Source organism: Silurus meridionalis, chromosome 18, assembly GCF_014805685.1.
Source record: "Silurus meridionalis isolate SWU-2019-XX chromosome 18, ASM1480568v1, whole genome shotgun sequence".
NCBI lineage: Eukaryota > Metazoa > Chordata > Actinopteri > Siluriformes > Siluridae > Silurus > Silurus meridionalis.
In genome coordinates, this window is record NC_060901.1 from 876,264 (window position 1) to 891,263 (window position 15,000).

At 39.9% G+C, this 15,000-nt stretch overlaps 1 protein-coding gene and 6 long non-coding RNA genes across 9 annotated transcripts in view; all 7 read right to left on the reverse strand.

The window, feature by feature from the left end:
- Positions 1-522: 522 nt before the first annotated feature.
- On the reverse strand, positions 523-1,062 carry LOC124400894. The gene is made up of 3 exons (XR_006928480.1): positions 1,047-1,062; positions 782-844; positions 523-682 (listed from the first exon to the last, which is right to left on the reverse strand). It is a non-coding gene; the product is annotated as an uncharacterized LOC124400894 (long non-coding RNA).
- Positions 1,063-1,315: 253 nt separating this feature from the next.
- Positions 1,316-2,163, reverse strand: LOC124400892. The gene is made up of 4 exons (XR_006928475.1): positions 2,148-2,163; positions 1,883-1,945; positions 1,721-1,783; positions 1,316-1,347 (listed from the first exon to the last, which is right to left on the reverse strand). It is a non-coding gene; the product is annotated as an uncharacterized LOC124400892 (long non-coding RNA).
- A 203-nt stretch (positions 2,164-2,366) lies between these two features.
- Positions 2,367-3,216, reverse strand: LOC124400891. The gene is made up of 4 exons (XR_006928474.1): positions 3,201-3,216; positions 2,936-2,998; positions 2,774-2,836; positions 2,367-2,400 (listed from the first exon to the last, which is right to left on the reverse strand). It is a non-coding gene; the product is annotated as an uncharacterized LOC124400891 (long non-coding RNA).
- A 192-nt stretch (positions 3,217-3,408) lies between these two features.
- On the reverse strand, positions 3,409-4,260 carry LOC124400889. The gene is made up of 4 exons (XR_006928471.1): positions 4,245-4,260; positions 3,980-4,042; positions 3,818-3,880; positions 3,409-3,444 (listed from the first exon to the last, which is right to left on the reverse strand). It is a non-coding gene; the product is annotated as an uncharacterized LOC124400889 (long non-coding RNA).
- Positions 4,261-4,507: 247 nt separating this feature from the next.
- On the reverse strand, positions 4,508-6,282 carry LOC124400895. 3 transcript variants are annotated; one of them, XR_006928483.1, is made up of 4 exons: positions 6,267-6,282; positions 5,057-5,119; positions 4,895-4,957; positions 4,508-4,521 (listed from the first exon to the last, which is right to left on the reverse strand). It is a non-coding gene; the product is annotated as an uncharacterized LOC124400895 (long non-coding RNA). The 3 variants fall into 3 exon arrangements; XR_006928481.1 differs by lacking the exon at positions 4,508-4,521 and having other exon boundaries at positions 4,798-4,957; XR_006928482.1 differs by lacking the exons at positions 4,508-4,521; positions 6,267-6,282 and adding an exon at positions 5,322-5,332 and having other exon boundaries at positions 4,798-4,957.
- Positions 5,336-5,987, reverse strand: LOC124400885. The gene is made up of 3 exons (XR_006928464.1): positions 5,880-5,987; positions 5,509-5,574; positions 5,336-5,398 (listed from the first exon to the last, which is right to left on the reverse strand). It is a non-coding gene; the product is annotated as an uncharacterized LOC124400885 (long non-coding RNA).
- A 2,433-nt stretch (positions 6,283-8,715) lies between the features above and the next one.
- The window catches only part of LOC124401086 (scavenger receptor cysteine-rich type 1 protein M130-like), a 75,016-nt gene continuing 68,731 nt past the window's right edge, over positions 8,716-15,000 (reverse strand). Inside the window, exons 13-23 of the mRNA XM_046873068.1 lie at positions 14,569-14,883; positions 14,263-14,454; positions 14,143-14,232; positions 13,738-14,058; positions 13,220-13,552; positions 12,835-13,140; positions 10,309-10,374; positions 9,819-10,115; positions 9,663-9,719; positions 9,452-9,571; positions 8,716-8,858 (exon numbers count right to left, since the gene is read on the reverse strand). Coding sequence (XP_046729024.1) covers positions 8,731-8,858; positions 9,452-9,571; positions 9,663-9,719; positions 9,819-10,115; positions 10,309-10,374; positions 12,835-13,140; positions 13,220-13,552; positions 13,738-14,058; positions 14,143-14,232; positions 14,263-14,454; positions 14,569-14,883 — 2,225 coding nt within the window. The 3' untranslated portion in view covers positions 8,716-8,730. The remainder of the gene's footprint in view (positions 8,859-9,451; positions 9,572-9,662; positions 9,720-9,818; positions 10,116-10,308; positions 10,375-12,834; positions 13,141-13,219; positions 13,553-13,737; positions 14,059-14,142; positions 14,233-14,262; positions 14,455-14,568; positions 14,884-15,000) is intronic.

The following is a 15,000-nucleotide window of genomic DNA, read 5'->3' on the forward strand; positions in this document are numbered from 1 at the left end:
GGAAATGAGACAGAAATCTAGAACTTCTCTAAACTGTTTCATAAATATGGCTGCACTTGTTCAATGACAGAATGGAGATTATAAAACACAAAGCTGATCTTTATATTATATATGGTCTAGAATAAAGTCTCGCTTTAACTTCACTGCTTTTACACTCATGTACATTAGCAGAATAAACACCTCACTTACTTCCTGTCTCTCCTACATCCTGTTCCTCACTGATCACATCATCATCTTCTTCATCTTCTGGAGTGTGTAGTGAAGAAAGAAATGAAGAAGTAATAAATGACTGTGTGTGTTGCTGTTATAGTAAAATACTGAGTTACAGGGTGGTGTGATGAAGCTGAGTTACTGTTACCACACTAACGTTGATCATTTCACTTTAACTGCACGTCCCCAAGTCTTTTATTCCTCTTATACCAATTTACCAACAATTACACTTTTTCCACACAGGAAACAATTCAATGTGCTCATTTTGATCCATTTATAGTTACAGATGATGTTGTAGTTCTTCAGAAAACAAGTTCCTTCCTTTTCTCACTTATTTCATAGCAGCTAGAAACAGTGGTTCCCTCATCAGCTTTTCTTTCCTTTTGTATATTTGCAGAAAAAAACTGACCTGTGATGATGTTTGGGTTTGTTTCAGCAGTAACTGCATCATCATAGTTCTCACACACGTCCTCTGTCAGAATGGAGAGATAAAAGCTATTCAATCCACATGAAGGTCATTAATGATCATTTGGATGCTTGTGGATGAAATACGCTCACATTCTTATCATACCTGTCAGTAGAACTGACTTCTGATCAGCTGTAATGGCGTCATCATAATTCTCAGCTTCATCCTCTACACCAAAACACAGAGATTTCAAGCTATTTCAAGTGGACTGAAGTGGCAGTTTGTACACTGTGGATTTGATGACACGATGCAAAATGACATGGTACATGTCAAAAATCTCAGTCCACACAAAGCAATAAACAAACGTATTTGCAGTGTGTGTGTTTCATTTCTACTGCTTTCTAAAACAAATCCCAAAACAGAAGCACACCATCCACGTTATCAGGATCGGTCCAGCAGTGACGGCATCATCGTAGTCCTCTGGTGCCTCCACTCTTCCTGTAGCACCTAAATGAAAGAAAAGCAGAGGGTCTGTACAAACAGCTCCATCACATTCTGACCTCATGCTTTAATGTGAACTCACTACATTGATGTGATCAGTTAACAACTGCACCCACTTATGAAGTCACTGGTGTCGATGACATCATCATCATCATCATCATCATCATCATCATCATCATCTTCATCTTCATCTTCATCTTCATCTTCATCTTCATCTTCATCTTCATCTTCTGGAGTGTGTAGTGAAGAAAGAAATGAAGAAGTAATAAATGACTGTGTGTGTTGCTGTTATAGTAAAATACTGAGTTACAGGGTGGTGTGATGAAGCTGAGTTACTGTTACCACACTAACGTTGATCATTTCACTTTAACTGCACGTCCCCAAGTCTTTTATTCCTCTTATACCAATTTACCAACAATTACACTTTTTCCACACAGGAAACAATTCAATGTGCTCATTTTGATCCATTTATAGTTACAGATGATGTTGTAGTTCTTCAGAAAACAAGTTCCTTCCTTTTCTCACTTATTTCATAGCAGCTAGAAACAGTGGTTCCCTCATCAGCTTTTCTTTCCTTTTGTATATTTGCAGAAAAAAACTGACCTGTGATGATGTTTGGGTTTGTTTCAGCAGTAACTGCATCATCATAGTTCTCACACACGTCCTCTGTCAGAATGGAGAGATAAAAGCTATTCAATCCACATGAAGGTCATTAATGATCATTTGGATGCTTGTGGATGAAATACGCTCACATTCTTATCATACCTGTCAGTAGAACTGACTTCTGATCAGCTGTAATGGCGTCATCATAATTCTCAGCTTCATCCTCTACACCAAAACACAGAGATTTCAAGCTATTTCAAGTGGACTGAAGTGGCAGTTTGTACACTGTGGATTTGATGACACGATGCAAAATGACATGGTACATGTCAAAAATCTCAGTCCACACAAAGCAATAAACAAACGTATTTGCAGTGTGTGTGTTTCATTTCTACTGCTTTCTAAAACAAATCCCAAAACAGAAGCACACCATCCACGTTATCAGGATCGGTCCAGCAGTGACGGCATCATCGTAGTCCTCTGGTGCCTCCACTCTTCCTGTAGCACCTAAATGAAAGAAAAGCAGAGGGTCTGTACAAACAGCTCCATCACATTCTGACCTCATGCTTTAATGTGAACTCACTACATTGATGTGATCAGTTAACAACTGCACCCACTTATGAAGTCACTGGTGTCGATGACATCATCATCATCATCTTCATCTTCATCTTCATCTTCATCTTCTGGAGTGTGTAGTGAAGAAAGAAATGAAGAAGTAATAAATGACTGTGTGTGTTGCTGTTATAGTAAAATACTGAGTTACAGGGTGGTGTGATGAAGCTGAGTTACTGTTACCACACTAACGTTGATCATTTCACTTTAACTGCACGTCCCCAAGTCTTTTATTCCTCTTATACCAATTTACCAACAATTACACTTTTTCCACACAGGAAACAATTCAATGTGCTCATTTTGATCCATTTATAGTTACAGATGATGTTGTAGTTCTTCAGAAAACAAGTTCCTTCCTTTTCTCACTTATTTCATAGCAGCTAGAAACAGTGGTTCCCTCATCAGCTTTTCTTTCCTTTTGTATATTTGCAGAAAAAAACTGACCTGTGATGATGTTTGGGTTTGTTTCAGCAGTAACTGCATCATCATAGTTCTCACACACGTCCTCTGTCAGAATGGAGAGATAAAAGCTATTCAATCCACATGAAGGTCATTAATGATCATTTGGATGCTTGTGGATGAAATACGCTCACATTCTTATCATACCTGTCAGTAGAACTGACTTCTGATCAGCTGTAATGGCGTCATCATAATTCTCAGCTTCATCCTCTACACCAAAACACAGAGATTTCAAGCTATTTCAAGTGGACTGAAGTGGCAGTTTGTACACTGTGGATTTGATGACACGATGCAAAATGACATGGTACATGTCAAAAATCTCAGTCCACACAAAGCAATAAACAAACGTATTTGCAGTGTGTGTGTTTCATTTCTACTGCTTTCTAAAACAAATCCCAAAACAGAAGCACACCATCCACGTTATCAGGATCGGTCCAGCAGTGACGGCATCATCGTAGTCCTCTGGTGCCTCCACTCTTCCTGTAGCACCTAAATGAAAGAAAAGCAGAGGGTCTGTACAAACAGCTCCATCACATTCTGACCTCATGCTTTAATGTGAACTCACTACATTGATGTGATCAGTTAACAACTGCACCCACTTATGAAGTCACTGGTGTCGATGACATCATCATCATCTTCATCTTCATCTTCATCTTCTGGAGTGTGTAGTGAAGAAAGAAATGAAGAAGTAATAAATGACTGTGTGTGTTGCTGTTATAGTAAAATACTGAGTTACAGGGTGGTGTGATGAAGCTGAGTTACTGTTACCACACTAACGTTGATCATTTCACTTTAACTGCACGTCCCCAAGTCTTTTATTCCTCTTATACCAATTTACCAACAATTACACTTTTTCCACACAGGAAACAATTCAATGTGCTCATTTTGATCCATTTATAGTTACAGATGATGTTGTAGTTCTTCAGAAAACAAGTTCCTTCCTTTTCTCACTTATTTCATAGCAGCTAGAAACAGTGGTTCCCTCATCAGCTTTTCTTTCCTTTTGTATATTTGCAGAAAAAAACTGACCTGTGATGATGTTTGGGTTTGTTTCAGCAGTAACTGCATCATCATAGTTCTCACACACGTCCTCTGTCAGAATGGAGAGATAAAAGCTATTCAATCCACATGAAGGTCATTAATGATCATTTGGATGCTTGTGGATGAAATACGCTCACATTCTTATCATACCTGTCAGTAGAACTGACTTCTGATCAGCTGTAATGGCGTCATCATAATTCTCAGCTTCATCCTCTACACCAAAACACAGAGATTTCAAGCTATTTCAAGTGGACTGAAGTGGCAGTTTGTACACTGTGGATTTGATGACACGATGCAAAATGACATGGTACATGTCAAAAATCTCAGTCCACACAAAGCAATAAACAAACGTATTTGCAGTGTGTGTGTTTCATTTCTACTGCTTTCTAAAACAAATCCCAAAACAGAAGCACACCATCCACGTTATCAGGATCGGTCCAGCAGTGACGGCATCATCGTAGTCCTCTGGTGCCTCCACTCTTCCTGTAGCACCTAAATGAAAGAAAAGCAGAGGGTCTGTACAAACAGCTCCATCACATTCTGACCTCATGCTTTAATGTGAACTCACTACATTGATGTGATCAGTTAACAACTGCACCCACTTATGAAGTCACTGGTGTCGATGACATCATCATCATCATCATCATCATCATCATCATCATCATCATCATCATCATCATCATCTTCATCTTCTGGAGTGTGTAGTGAAGAAAGAAATGAAGAAGTAATAAATGACTGTGTGTGTTGCTGTTATAGTAAAATACTGAGTTACAGGGTGGTGTGATGAAGCTGAGTTACTGTTACCACACTAACGTTGATCATTTCACTTTAACTGCACGTCCCCAAGTCTTTTATTCCTCTTATACCAATTTACCAACAATTACACTTTTTCCACACAGGAAACAATTCAATGTGCTCATTTTGATCCATTTATAGTTACAGATGATGTTGTAGTTCTTCAGAAAACAAGTTCCTTCCTTTTCTCACTTATTTCATAGCAGCTAGAAACAGTGGTTCCCTCATCAGCTTTTCTTTCCTTTTGTATATTTGCAGAAAAAAACTGACCTGTGATGATGTTTGGGTTTGTTTCAGCAGTAACTGCATCATCATAGTTCTCACACACGTCCTCTGTCAGAATGGAGAGATAAAAGCTATTCAATCCACATGAAGGTCATTAATGATCATTTGGATGCTTGTGGATGAAATACGCTCACATTCTTATCATACCTGTCAGTAGAACTGACTTCTGATCAGCTGTAATGGCGTCATCATAATTCTCAGCTTCATCCTCTACACCAAAACACAGAGATTTCAAGCTATTTCAAGTGGACTGAAGTGGCAGTTTGTACACTGTGGATTTGATGACACGATGCAAAATGACATGGTACATGTCAAAAATCTCAGTCCACACAAAGCAATAAACAAACGTATTTGCAGTGTGTGTGTTTCATTTCTACTGCTTTCTAAAACAAATCCCAAAACAGAAGCACACCATCCACGTTATCAGGATCGGTCCAGCAGTGACGGCATCATCGTAGTCCTCTGGTGCCTCCACTCTTCCTGTAGCACCTAAATGAAAGAAAAGCAGAGGGTCTGTACAAACAGCTCCATCACATTCTGACCTCATGCTTTAATGTGAACTCACTACATTGATGTGATCAGTTAACAACTGCACCCACTTATGAAGTCACTGGTGTCGATGACATCATCATAATCCTCAGCCTTTTCTCCAATCCCAGACTTTACTGGAAAAAGAACAATTTGTTTGTTTTGGCTTTTATTTCAACACATTTCTACTCAATCAAATCCTGATCCAAAGAAGCTTTGATCCATTTGATAAGAGGGATTTCAGAAGCTTCAAGTAAGATCAGGTTGATTGGGAGATGTGATGTGTCAGCATTAAAACACTGGAGTTCCTGTAATTCTTCTCTACAATACATCAAAATCAGACCTCAGAAAGGACACATTTAGTCATTTCTGATTTGGAATTGCAGTTCTAATATCTTTCAGTTCATGGAGTTCCACAAACTCACACTCTGTTCTTTTTTACCTGAGAGAAGCTCATCATCCACATGCTCATACCCAGAATACTGTTCTTCAGAGAGGAGACTTCCTGTTAGAGGAGAGCAGGAGAGTCATGTGACGTGTTCAGAACAGCAGAACATCACACACACACACACACACACACACACACACACACACACACACACACACACACACACACACACATACATTGTTAGATTTGCGATAATTAAACACACTGAGCACTTGACCTAGTATCCTGCCCTCTATTTCATACATTACAAAACACTTTCAGTAGGAACACTAATACATTAAGCACTCATTTCTTTTATTAGTGAAACAGAAACAAAATAGATAATTTTAAAATGTTTATTACCTCTCCTGAGCACTCTGTTCTGGTAAAACAGAAGCACACCATCCACGTTATCAGGATCGGTCCAGCAGTGACGGCATCATCGTAGTCCTCTGGTGCCTCCACTCTTCCTGTAGCACCTAAATGAAAGAAAAGCAGAGGGTCTGTACAAACAGCTCCATCACATTCTGACCTCATGCTTTAATGTGAACTCACTACATTGATGTGATCAGTTAACAACTGCACCCACTTATGAAGTCACTGGTGTCGATGACATCATCATAATCCTCAGCCTTTTCTCCAATCCCAGACTTTACTGGAAAAAGAACAATTTGTTTGTTTTGGCTTTTATTTCAACACATTTCTACTCAATCAAATCCTGATCCAAAGAAGCTTTGATCCATTTGATAAGAGGGATTTCAGAAGCTTCAAGTAAGATCAGGTTGATTGGGAGATGTGATGTGTCAGCATTAAAACACTGGAGTTCCTGTAATTCTTCTCTACAATACATCAAAATCAGACCTCAGAAAGGACACATTTAGTCATTTCTGATTTGGAATTGCAGTTCTAATATCTTTCAGTTCATGGAGTTCCACAAACTCACACTCTGTTCTTTTTACCTGAGAGAAGCTCATCATCCACATGCTCATACCCAGAATACTGTTCTTCAGAGAGGAGACTTCCTGTTAGAGGAGAGCAGGAGAGTCATGTGACGTGTTCAGAACAGCAGAACATCACACACACACACACACACACACACACATAGCATACAGTGTAATTACATTAAGACAATTTTTTATATGTTTCTAATAAATCACACACACACACATACACACACACACACACACACACACACACACACACACACACACACACACACACACACACACACACACACACACACACACACACACACACACACACACACACACATACACTGCAAGGCAGGGAGGTGCACCTGTACAGGAAAGCAAGCACACACAGACACACACACACACACACACACACACACACACACACACACACATACACTGCAAGGCAGGGAGGGGTGCACCTGTACAGGAAAGCAAGCACACACAGACACACACACATAGCATACAGTGTAATTACATTAAGACAATTTTTTATATGTTTCTAATAAATCACACACACACACACACACACACACACACACACACACACACACACACACACACATAGCATACAGTGTAATTACATTAAGACAATTTTTTATATGTTTCTAATAAATCACACACACACACACACACTTAACTACACTAATTCATAAGCTTTAAGAGATGTTTATCAGCAGAATTCTGTCACTACACCACATGTACTCTGACTGCACATTTCCTCTCACCCACATTTTGCTTATTTTAACTGATTAGTTCTTAAGAAATAAATCACACTGGGTTTTGGAAAAATATTGCTTTAATTATGGAGTTTGCATCGAGGTGTGTACTTTGTATTGAGTGAATTTCTGCATCAAGTTGAAATAGAATTCAACAAGGGATTAAGAGCAGAGATCACTCACCTCTTTGAGTAGAGCTCATGGTTTGTCTAGTGAAGTAGTTGCGGTTGATCATTTCATAAGTAGTGTGTTGAATATGATTGATTTCTTCATAGACTGACTCGGGCTGAGTTTCTGACAAAACTGGAGAAGTAGATTGAGAGAAACAAATGGATAATGCAATTTTAAATATTATTATTATCATATTTACAGTACATTTTAACACTATTGTAGAAAATACATAAATGTTTAAGTGTACATAAATGTTTAAGTGTACATAAATGTTTAAGTGTACATAAATGTTTAAGTGTACATAAATGTTTAAGTGTACATAAATGTTTAAGTGTACATAAATGTTTAAGTGTACATAAATGTTTAAATGTTATAATGTGTTATATTTTAAATCTTGTAAAAATCCTTTAAGCAGATGATATGATATTTTTCTGTTTCAGAATTTCTGATTGTCTTATCCAATTACCCATGCGATGAGCGCTCATTTCACATAAAGTGCTTTTTCTTTATTAATTACCAAAAACTGTTTATTTCAGTCATGTCTTTGCTCCTGTTCAATCATTGGTGATTTTCCTGCTGTGTCCATCTGTTCATGGTTAAGTTTGTGATTGAAAGTGTGTTTTGCATTCTTGTGTGACAAACTACACTTTACACTTTATATCATTGTTAGATTTGCGATAATTAAACACACTGAGCACTTGACCTAGTATCCTGCCTCTATTTCATACATTACACACACACACACACTTAACTACACTAATTCATAAGCTTTAAGAGATGTTTATCAGCAGAATTCTGTCACTACACCACATGTACTCTGACTGCACATTTCCTCTCACCCACATTTTGCTTATTTTAACTGATTAGTTCTTAAGAAATAAATCACACTGGGTTTTGGAAAAATATTGCTTTAATTATGGAGTTTGCATCGAGGTGTGTACTTTGTATTGAGTGAATTTCTGCATCAAGTTGAAATAGAATTCAACAAGGGATTAAGAGCAGAGATCACTCACCTCTTTGAGTAGAGCTCATGGTTTGTCTAGTGAAGTAGTTGCGGTTGATCATTTCATAAGTAGTGTGTTGAATATGATTGATTTCTTCATAGACTGACTCGGGCTGAGTTTCTGACAAAACTGGAGAAGTAGATTGAGAGAAACAAATGGATAATGCAATTTTAAATATTATTATTATCATATTTACAGTACATTTTAACACTATTGTAGAAAATACATAAATGTTTAAGTGTACATAAATGTTTAAATGTTATAATGTGTTATATTTTAAATCTTGTAAAAATCCTTTAAGCAGATGATATGATATTTTTCTGTTTCAGAATTTCTGATTGTCTTATCCAATTACCCATGCGATGAGCGCTCATTTCACATAAAGTGCTTTTTCTTTATTAATTACCAAAAAACTGTTTATTTCCAGTCATGTCTTTGCTCCTGTTCAATCATTGGTGATTTTCCCTGCTGTGTCCATCTGTTCATGGTTAAGTTTGTGATTGAAAGTGTGTTTTTGCATTCTTGTGTGACAAACTACACTTTACACTTTATATCATTGTTAGATTTGCGATAATTAAACACACTGAGCACTTGACCTAGTATCCTGCCCTCTATTTCATACATTACAAAACACTTTCAGTAGGAACACTAATACATTAAGCACTCATTTCTTTTATTAGTGAAACAGAAACAAAATAGATAATTTTAAAAATGTTTATTACCTCTCCTGAGCACTCTGTTCTGGTAAAACAGAAGCACCAGAAACACTAAGGCCAGGAAGAACAGCGTCCCCAACACAAAAAGAACCAGTGGAGGGGTGGCTGGAGGTACAGGTGATGGTGCTGAAATGAAATTATAGAAGAGAATCTCCACAGGACAGTGTTTTCATAAAGATGTAGTAAAATGGTGGACAGGAAGATTGTAATATTGTACCTGTTGTGGTGGAGATTGTTGTTGATTTGGTTGTAGAAGTGGTAGATGCAGATACGTCTGTAACAGAAATCCATTTAAAATTGTCTGTTTTTAACCCTGGGAGAAAAGTGTAATGAGTGGAGACAGAGTGCTGAAAAGTTAGCACACCCCTCTGACCTGCACAGGTGACTCCAGCATGAGAGCAGTCAGTGTGTTTCTTCAGGGAATGATGACAGTCCCACAGGTGAATCTCATCCCCTCGACACTTCACTCTGTTCAGCCAGACAGTCCCTTCACCAGGAACAAACCTATCAGCACTCAGCGCCGACCCACAGCCCAGCTGTCTGCACACCACCTGAGCGTTACTGATGTTCCACTGATCATCACAAACGGAGCCCCATGTAGCGTTATGATACACCTCCAACCTCCCAGAGCAGCTTCCCTTTCCTCCACTCAGCCTGAGAGACCAGTGTTCTACATCACACACATCACACATGAGGAAACACACCAACACTGAATAACATCTCCAGTCACACACCTCACTACAACACCATGAAGATAAAACTATGTTAAAGTTATAAGAAAATTATTTTATAAACACATCAATAGATTTCTTTTGTGAATAAAAAATACAAATGAATAAAAGCTTTTTCTTTAGATATCTTACTTGGGCAATGTTTCTGAGAGGGAAATGATGAGCAATTTTTTTTTGAACCTAGAGATTTTCCATTATCTGCAGTAAGAAAATACATGCATTAATGACCAGTTATACATGCAGGTTTATCTCTCATAGCAGACATTTACATTATTTTTACTTTTATATATTTTTTTATTTATATTGCACATATACTGCGCAAGGCTTAGCATCTCTTCAGATTTGCCGTATTTGTGCTTATTTATGCGGTATTCTCCTGCATGCTTGCCCATTTCATTTATGTGAGTATAACATTAGACAATCACTTTTGTATATTGGTCACATCTGCAAAAACTCTGTTTCTGACATCATTTTCACCTTTGACCAGATAACAACGGAGCTTTTAGGGAAGCCGCAACAACGCAAGCCAAGAACGAACAAAGCACTGCTACCAAACTGCAGACAGTGCATTCTGATGGAGTCTTTATCGTCACTGGGGATTCCAAAAGCAAAGTGTTCCCCAATTAGAAGCCCTTGTTGAACCGGGAGATCCATCTTCTGCTCAAAGCACACAACACAGCCTTCAGGTCTGAACAGCTACAGCGTTCCCAGAGCCAATCTGAAGAATGGAATCTGCCGATTGAGCAGCACTTCAACTCTGCTGACCCACAACAAATGTGGCAAGAGATCAGGCCATCACTGACATCAAACCATCCAAAGGGGCACCTCCAAGCAGCTCTACTTCACTCTCCGACAAGCATAACCTCTTCTACACTCGTTTTGATAATGGGAACATAGAGCCCATGCTCAAGGCAGAGCTATTACCAGGTGAGCAGCCACTCACACTCTTTACCTCTGAAGTGTGTGCCACCCTGGGCAGGGAGAATGCATGGAAAGCAGGCAGCTCTAATGGCATCCCTGGCCACGTATTCAGAGCATGAATGGAGCAGCTGGCTGAGGTTTTCACTGACATCTTTAATCTGTACTTGGCCCAGACTACTGTCCCCGCCTGCTTTAAGTTTACTTCCATTGTGCCAGGGTCAAAACACTCTGTTGCAGCAGAACTTGGTGACTTTCATTCTGTCGTACTTACCCCCTGTCATCGAAAAGTGCTTTGAAAGACTGGCTCTTACCCATCTGAAAGTCTGTTTGCTAACTACTCTGGACCCATACCAATTTGCCCAAATAGGTCAACCGAGGACGCCAATTCCACAGTGCTTCATTCTGCCATGCCTTACCTGGACAACCCAGACACTTACTCTATGCCAAGAAGTTGTTTGTTGATTTCAGCTTTTAATACAGATAGCCCTTCTAAAGCACCCTTTTCACCCATGACTGCATACCTGCCTATGCCTCAAACATCATCTTTAAGTTCCCAGATGACACCATGGTGGTAAGCCTTTACAGAGGTAATGAGGAGACGGCTAACAGGGAGGAGATCCAGCACCTAGTAGCATGAAGTGAGGACAATAAATGGGAACTGAACACCAAGAATACAAAGGTCACTGTGGATTTTAGACGACCTGGCAATCACATTCATGCTCCCATTTACATCAACAGGGCTGCTGTTGAGCGTGTACCCATCTTTAAGTTCCTTGAAGTCTGCATCTCTGAGGAGCTCACCTGGTCTCTGAACTCTACTTTCCTGATCAAAAAGGCACAACAGCACCTGTATTTTCTAAGGAGACTTAAAAAATGTCCTATCTGTGCTACAGCATACTGGATAACTTTTACCAGTGTACCACAGAGATTGCGAGCATGCTCACTGTCTGCATCTCATGTGGTACAGCAGCTGCACTACTTCGGACCGTGAAGCCCTTCAGAGGGTGGTGAAAACTGTCCAGCAAATCATTGGCACTCAGCTTCTTACCTTGGAGGACATTTATAACAAACACTGTCTGCAAAGGCAGAGGTGCATCATCAAAGATCCCTCTCACCCCAACCATGGACTATTCACCCTTCTCCCATCGGGAGAGTTACAGGTGGCTCAGAGCACATACACACTGAAGAATATCTTTTTTCCTGTGGTGTTACTGCACTGAACAACTGATAACCATATATTGTTAACAAATACACTACTGCATTGTCACTTTCTGTGAATTTTGCTCTGCTTTATCACTACCCATTTTTTGCACCATCTATCACTTTATTGATCATTTGCACTACTGTACATTCCTCCCATAATTATTCTGTATATACTGTATCATACATACATATTCATACTTGTAGTATATCATGTCATTCATTTGCAAGTTATACTGCATATTACTATATTTACTCTTATTTATACATACCATATATTATTACCTACTGCACCTTCTGTACATTATTTACCCCTCACTCCTGTACATACAGTATAGACCACATACGATTATTTATCACACTGCTATTTATTGTAAATAGGTCACTTATACACTTCTGGTTAGATGCTTAATGCATTTCATTGCCTCTGTACATGTACCTTGCACAATGACAATAAAGTTGAATCTAATTTGTGTAATCTAATCTGCACTGATCTAATCTAATGTACAGAATAAAAAAAACTCTGACTCCACCCACCTGTGCAGGTAATATGTGCTACATGAACACTATTATCACATCTGTTCTGTCCCCAGGGTGAAGATGGACACTGCCACAGATTAGAGTCGTGTTTCCTACACTTCAGATAATCCAGCCAGTTAGGAGCAGATTTTACTCGAGCTTCAGTGTTTATCAGACTTCCACCTGTTCCACAGTTCAGCTCTCGACACACCATGTTTACTGTTTCATCATCCATCTGATTTTGACACACATTACCCCAGGTTCCATTGTAGAACACTTCCAGATTCCCCTCACAGCCCTCCGTGAGTCGGATCTCTTTAAACTCTGGTGGGAGAAGGATGATTTATACACTTCTACATATTTAATATATTTAACAGGTTTATTCTCAGTCATCACACTGTACCTGAGCACACGACTCCTACGTCCTCCTGGTGTCCACATTCACCCTCTTCACACAGCTGAAATCTGCAGTTCCACAGGGACGTCTCATTCCCCTCACACTCCACCTCATTCAGCCATATGGACCCAGTTCCAGGACCAAACCAGGCTGGTGTGTGGGTACTGAGGGCCCGTCCACACTGCAGCTGTCTGCACACCACATCTGCATCCTTAATACCCCAAGAGTCATCACACACTGTTCCCCATGAACCACTGTGGAAAACCTCCAGCCTTCCTGCACAGTCTCCTCCAGAACCCACCAGTCTGATGGAGCTGTGGGTGGAGTTAAAGATACCTGCTGTATGGCCAAAAACATGTCATGTTCAAGTGATTTTTTCTTAATTTCATTATTTATTAAAGACTAACAGGTTTTTCTAACATGTGTATTTACTCTCTATATTTAATAGAACACTTTGGAAATACTGTTGTTTTGGAACTGGTATTAATATTGTTAGTAGTTAATCAACTATAGGTGGTGTTTACCTGAGCAGGTGATGTACAGATGTTCTCCAGAGGTGCAGTTGACAGCTTGTGCACTGCTGCAGTTCCCCAGATGAGCTTCACTCCCAGAGCAGCTGAAAGCCGTTACACACATGTGTTTGTGTTCAGTGGTGGATGGAGATGAACGGTAGTTCAGCACAGAGCCACAGCCCAGCTGTCTGCAGAGCACAGACGCCTCAGACAGACTCCACGAGTCCAGGAGAACTTTCCTCCAGTCCTGCCTGAAATAAATCTCCACCTCCCCCTGACACTCGCTCCCTCCAGACAACCGCACTCGCCCCTCATGAAACGCCATGGATGATCCTGAAGCAGAAGAACATCACTGAAATATTCTAATGAACACTGACTTTATTCACTAACGTGGTGTACGTGATGTTAATATCTCACCGTTACAGATCACTCCAGCATCGTGTTTATGAGAACATGCAGCTCGACTCCATGATGAGATGCCACATTGTGATAGGTGTGTCTCATTCCCTGACAATCAAACACATCAGCCCAGATGTGGCCACTCCTCCACAAACCAGTCCACCTCCACCACAGCCACAGCACTCCCACAATCCAGCTGTGCACAGAGAACATCTGCAGCTCTCATATCCCAGCCTACAGCACAAACTGTGCCCCACTCACTGAGGTACTGGAGCTCCACTCGACCAGAACAGGAGTCTGATCCGTTCACCAGCCGAGCCTCTGTGTGACCAGAACAAACAGCCGAGAGCTCAGTGAAAGAGGAACATCAACAAAGACACCTTAAAGTTTGATTGACAGGAACGTGGTCTCTATTTAAACAGAAGTTCAATCATGATACTTTACCAGAACATATTAATCCCACATCATTGTGATGGGAGCAGTTTGAGTGTTTGAGTGAAGATGATGATGGACAGAAGTAAATCTCAGATTCATTTCCTCTACACTGAAGCTCCTCTGTCCACACCTGACCCTCCCCTCGACCAAAAGCAGCTGATCCCAGAACCTTCACAGGAATCCCACAGTCCAGCTCTCGACAAAAAACCTCTGCATCCTGCTGGTCAAAGTCACCATCACACACTGTGGACCAGGAACCTCCATGAAGCACCTCCACTCTTCCAGAACATCGGTGAGGACCAGCAGTGAGTCTTGAATTCCAACCTGTGTTTTTAGTTCATGATATAAAATTGAGCAAATTTTTAAGAACATATACAAAAAAGAAAATAATTTGTTGGAGTCACAATGTGTTTTTAATGTAAATAAAATGTAAGTGTATTT